A 4,829-nucleotide genomic window follows, 5' to 3' on the forward strand; every position below is an offset into this window, starting at 1 on the left:
CGGCCCGCCGCAGCCCCGGCCCGCGGTGGTTTTGCAGCGCAGCGCTGCGGGCTCGTCCGCGCCCGCCGCTCCCCGGGGGGAGGCGCCCCTGGGCGGTGCGTGCGGGAGACCTGGCCCGGCCCCGCCGCCTGCCGCGGCCGATAACGTTAGAGGTCTGCGGYGGGCCCGGAGATAGCTGGGATGCGGCGAGGAAAATTCGTTTTCTTTAGGAAAATAAACAAGCGTGTTTTTCCCCAAGGAACTGGGTGCGCTCTGCTGTGTCCTTCAAGCATTCTTAGGCTTGCTTTGATTTTTACCTATTTTCTTAAAATTCAAGCAGCTGGATGTCAGACGCTCGTGGCTTACTTCATTTATATGTGTGCTGGTGGTGGCAAGTGTCCTTGCACGTATCTCGTCTTCCGTTGCTCTTTCTCTACTGTTGGAAATCATGTTTGTAATGGTAGGAAACTAGATCTCTGGAGAATAATCGTCATGGAAATATTTAAGCACCTTGCCCTGGAGACTGTGGTAGTTTCCCTAAGAAATAGCAGGCTGCTAAATTTCAGCTCAAGTCTCCCTGCTAATATTGAAGCAATATGGTTTGGTTGAAATGATTTCAGATCCGGAGTCAAAGCGTATTCTTGTCTGCAGTGGTGAATGAATGTTATAATCCAAAGGCCAAGAGCGTATGATATGTTCTTTGCTGCATCTCTAGCTTTGAGTCCAAGACTGCTTTTCACTTTTCAGTCCTGCTTGGTTGTTCTTGCTCCTGACATGTGGATCTCTCCAGATAAACAGATTTCTGATCTGTGTTTCAAGGTGCTTGTTAGTTAAGGCTAAACAGGCAGATGGAAGAAATCTGGAGAACGTTTATATTAAGTGTTTATTTGAGTTAACTTAATTTACTGCAAGCAGTAAATTGCACATTTACTGTGGATGGAGAGGCCCTGCAGATGGCCTTGCAGGTGTTGTAAGAAGACAGCGTAGAAGAGAGAGTGGAGAAATGATCTGTCTGGGAATGCTGTCCAAGCAGAGCGGACGAGATGACAACATGGAGCTGGACAAAGGGGCCTGATTAGAAAGGAGCTGAATTGCTTTGGATTTTAAATATAGTCAGAGGAAGTTAAAGTTTGAGACCGGAAAAGATGGAGAGAGTAAAAGAGGGGAATGATGTGATGGATGAGAAAAATGACTTCAGAATTTGTGAAGGCTGAGAGCAACCTTTTCACGTRGTCAGGAGAAATTGTGTTGCAGTAATTGAGGACACACTATAACAAGAGCCAGCTTGCACAGGAGATTTGTGTGCAAGGCAAAGGCCAGCTTCTAGAGGTGCCAAAGAGGAGGAGTTGGCAGCATTTGATACAGTCTAAGTGTGCAGGCCAAGGAAGCGAGAGGAATTAAGGACAGCCTGGAGAGACACTGATGTTGTTACTTGTGACAACAAAAGCCACAAGCAGGATGGGAGTCCAGCTTTGGCCTTGTAAATTTGACCTCTTATTTTTAAGTGTCTAGACTGTGAGTGTTGTAGGAGAACGTGAAGGTATTGCTGGAGCGCTCAGGCTTCATTCATGATTGCTGCACTGTTAGGGGTCAGCAGGGAGGGAGCTGTCGAGCCATGTGGCAGAACCGTGCTCTTCGGGACACGTGTTCGACTGATGCCCCTTCGGCCATCGCTTCCCCAAGTCTTGTGCAAGTTCTTGTCCTGCCTTTGGAAGTTACTATGCAAAAATCAAATCTGCATCTTTTTAAAAGGGAGAATGTGACTGACTGAGCAACTGCATGAAGTTATAACTTTGCTCTCCCTTCTCTTCCAGATACCTTCTTGAGCAGCGAGATGTGGAAATTAATGTCCGCGATAAATGGGACAGTACACCTCTGTGAGTCCTGCAGCCTAGTGCACTGGCTGGGTGGGAGGGTAGGGCTTTTGGAGCTCCTTTGTCCTCTCTCCATCAGCACCTAGGAGCATTGCTACAAAATATCTCGGGTTCTGTTTTGTGGGAGCTTTGGCCATGTATTTTTGCTTCTCTCCTCTGTGGGTACTGTGCTAGATGCATCTTTCTCCTCCCATCTGAATGAGACTTGCTGTAGAAGTGCTCAGAAGCATGGTTAATTTTGTGACCAAATTACCTGGATTAAGCAGTCTGTTCTTGGCCCAATTAGGCTGTTTTTTCTCAAACTCTGTGGCATTCCAGCATGTCTTTTCAGGTAAAGTCTTTGTTTGGTGAAATGCAAAGTTATTGTGGGATTGCTGGCTGTCTGGTGGGGCTGGGAACATGCAGTAGGTAGTGGAGAATCCCCATGCAGGTACTGAGGAGGATGGTATGGGCTCTGTACCTCCTCACATGCGAATTCCAAAGTGCATTTAGACATCCGCAATATATTTAGCATATGAAATACCTCCCCAAAATAAAGGTGGACTAACATTTGCCTGTGGCAGTGCAGGTTGCAAGGCTAGTTTGTTGGACAATTTGAGGTCCTCATGTGAAAGAGACTCCTAAAAAGCTTAGACTGAGGAAAGAGAAAAACAAACCCATCTTAAGCAGGACTTTGAGAGGTGCGTTTGCTGTATGTCTGCTGTGAGTGCTGTTCCCTCATTATCCCAGTGCAGCAGCAGACTGACAGTAAAAGGAGCATTCTGAGAGTGCAGTGGAATTGCTGAGTGCTCATGAAATGAACTCTGTTAAAGCGAGGAGATAGATTTGGCAGCTAGCAGTGCAACAAAAGATGCTGAACCAAGAATGGGACCTTGAGATCTCCTTGCAGGACAGCAGGGCCTAGCAYTGCTCAGGACAGATCCTGCTCAGTCTGTTGCAGGGGTCAGACTTCTGTGCTGTTCGGGAGCAATTCCACACTTCTATGAAGAGTCATCTTCCCAGCTTATCAGTGATAGCTCAGTGCTGAGGTCTGCATGCTGCGGTGTACCCCAGCACTGACATTTTCTTCATATTGYATCTCTAATTTTCTTTCTCTTGTTRTTGCCAGATATTATGCTTGCCTGTGTGGACATGAAGAGCTCGTACGCTATCTTCTAGCCAATGGTGAGCAAAGACGTCCTGCTTAGGGGTGCCATATCCTTCTCCATACCAGTCTGTACGAATTGTACACCTTCTAGCTGTCTCTTGTGAAACCTTCTTCTATTATAACCAACCATCTGATCAGTGATCTCAGGCTTCAGTGGGACCCCAGATGTCACCCTGGACCCACTTTTGTGGTCCCTTCTGCAGATTACTTGCTGCTTGAATTTGCTACAAGGAAGCTGTCTCTGATGACTCATTAGACAACATAACTTTTTTGAAATCACAGATGTTTTGCAAGAATGTGTTACTACTGGGAATGTATTGATGCAAGAATTGTACCACATCTGGAGAACTGTCTGTGTAAAACTTTCTTCTACTGTTCTGATAGTCTTGCTTCAYACACAGGACTTAAAGGTGAAATACAGAGGATTTTACTAATTTCAAACAAAGCAAGGCAAGCTCTCAGGCAAAATGGTTGCCTATTTAGTTCTCAGCACCCAAATTCCCCAAGATTGTGATGTTGTTCTGCCTTGTGGSAAAGGAAATGGTGTGCAGAGTCAGATCTCAAAGGATTTGTCTCTTCTACTGCATTCAGCACACCTAATTCGGTTCTAAATAAGTTCTAAAATAAGAAAAGGAAGTGCCCTGCAAACATYTAGCAAAATCTAACTTTAAAAGGCATCCCTTGCCTTGTGCGAGGCAAAAATGCCTTTTAGGAAGAGCTTTTAAAAGTCCAGTAAGTGATCTTACTCTTGGTACAGTTGAGAGTCTTCTTCCTTGGACCCTGTTGGAATTGTGTTGGGAGGCTTATTATCAAAGTCAACCTAAATGAGTCCTGACACTCCTTCAGGAAGGGATTTTGCTGTGGGAGATCAGCTTTAGGTTATGCACATGTAGGCGTGTAGTTAAATTTTAGTGATTATGCTCAGTAGGGGATCCCAGTGAAGCATGTCACCAGCCAAAAGTCATATCCATTTAGCGACCATCCATGGACACATGAGGAAGATTAACTGCCTGTTGGACTTATACCTCTTGTTGTTTTGCAGGAGCAAAATGTGAGGCAAACACTTTTGACGGGGAGCGTTGTTTGTACGGAGCTTTGAGCGATACCATCCGACGCCTGCTGAAAGAGTACAAGCAGATCACAGCAAAGTGCATGAAGAGAGACTATTATGATGTCTTCCTACAGCGGTAAGCAGATGAGGCAGCTACATGTGTAACACATTTTATTACCCCTTCTTAGCTGTCAACTTGGATATTCAAGCTCTCTATTAAGGGCAGGTTAACTGGAGCCCTGTGTCATCCCTGCGCATGCAGGGCTTCCTGCTTGCCCTAAGGGTGACTTCCAGATATGTGTGCATTTAAAAGATATCCTCCAGTGACTTGTGTGCAGACCCTGAGCCAATGGAAAGCTGGTCTTTCTAATGAAGAAGCGTTAGACTGTCATCCTTGACAGTCAAACCAAAATCAGATAACTAAAAAAGCCTCAGCGATTTAGGATAATATGTCAACTGAAATTAAATTTCAGGCATGAAGTGCTGTAGCCCACAAGCCAAGGTTTCCAACAGTGATAATAGGTGTCTCATTTCCAAAATAACCAATTTGGGGCTTCTTAAAGAGCTCTTATGGGGAAAGTGCTCAGTTCTTTCTTTTTATTAAAATTTCATTGAAGTTGTTTCATTTTACGATGTTTCTGAAAGTAGCTTGTCACATCTTGTAGTCTTAGCCTAGAGCTTAAAAATAAATCTAACTTCTTCTAGAATTAGAGGAATAGTGGTAGTCTTTTCCTCTTGTTTCTCTACCTGGGAATTCTGATGTTATTACATAGACCCC

At 45.0% G+C, this 4,829-nt stretch overlaps 1 protein-coding gene across 2 annotated transcripts in view; it reads left to right on the forward strand.

The window, feature by feature from the left end:
* Positions 1 to 141: 141 nt before the first annotated feature.
* The window catches only part of ABTB1 (ankyrin repeat and BTB domain containing 1), a 30,438-nt gene continuing 25,750 nt past the window's right edge, over positions 142 to 4,829 (forward strand). Inside the window, exons 1-4 of one of the 2 annotated variants that reach the window (XM_026055002.1) lie at positions 142 to 245; positions 1,794 to 1,856; positions 2,962 to 3,017; positions 4,043 to 4,187. In XM_026055002.1, coding sequence (XP_025910787.1) covers positions 181 to 245; positions 1,794 to 1,856; positions 2,962 to 3,017; positions 4,043 to 4,187 — 329 coding nt within the window. In that variant the 5' untranslated portion in view covers positions 142 to 180. Of the gene's footprint in view, positions 246 to 1,793; positions 1,857 to 2,961; positions 3,018 to 3,282; positions 3,411 to 4,042; positions 4,188 to 4,829 lie in introns of those variants that run through there. The other variant, XM_026055003.1, reaches the window with a different exon arrangement.

The sequence above is a fragment of the Apteryx rowi genome, unplaced genomic scaffold (genome assembly GCF_003343035.1).
Source record: "Apteryx rowi isolate R43461 unplaced genomic scaffold, aptRow1 scaffold_98, whole genome shotgun sequence".
Classification (NCBI taxonomy): Eukaryota; Metazoa; Chordata; class Aves; order Apterygiformes; family Apterygidae; genus Apteryx; species Apteryx rowi.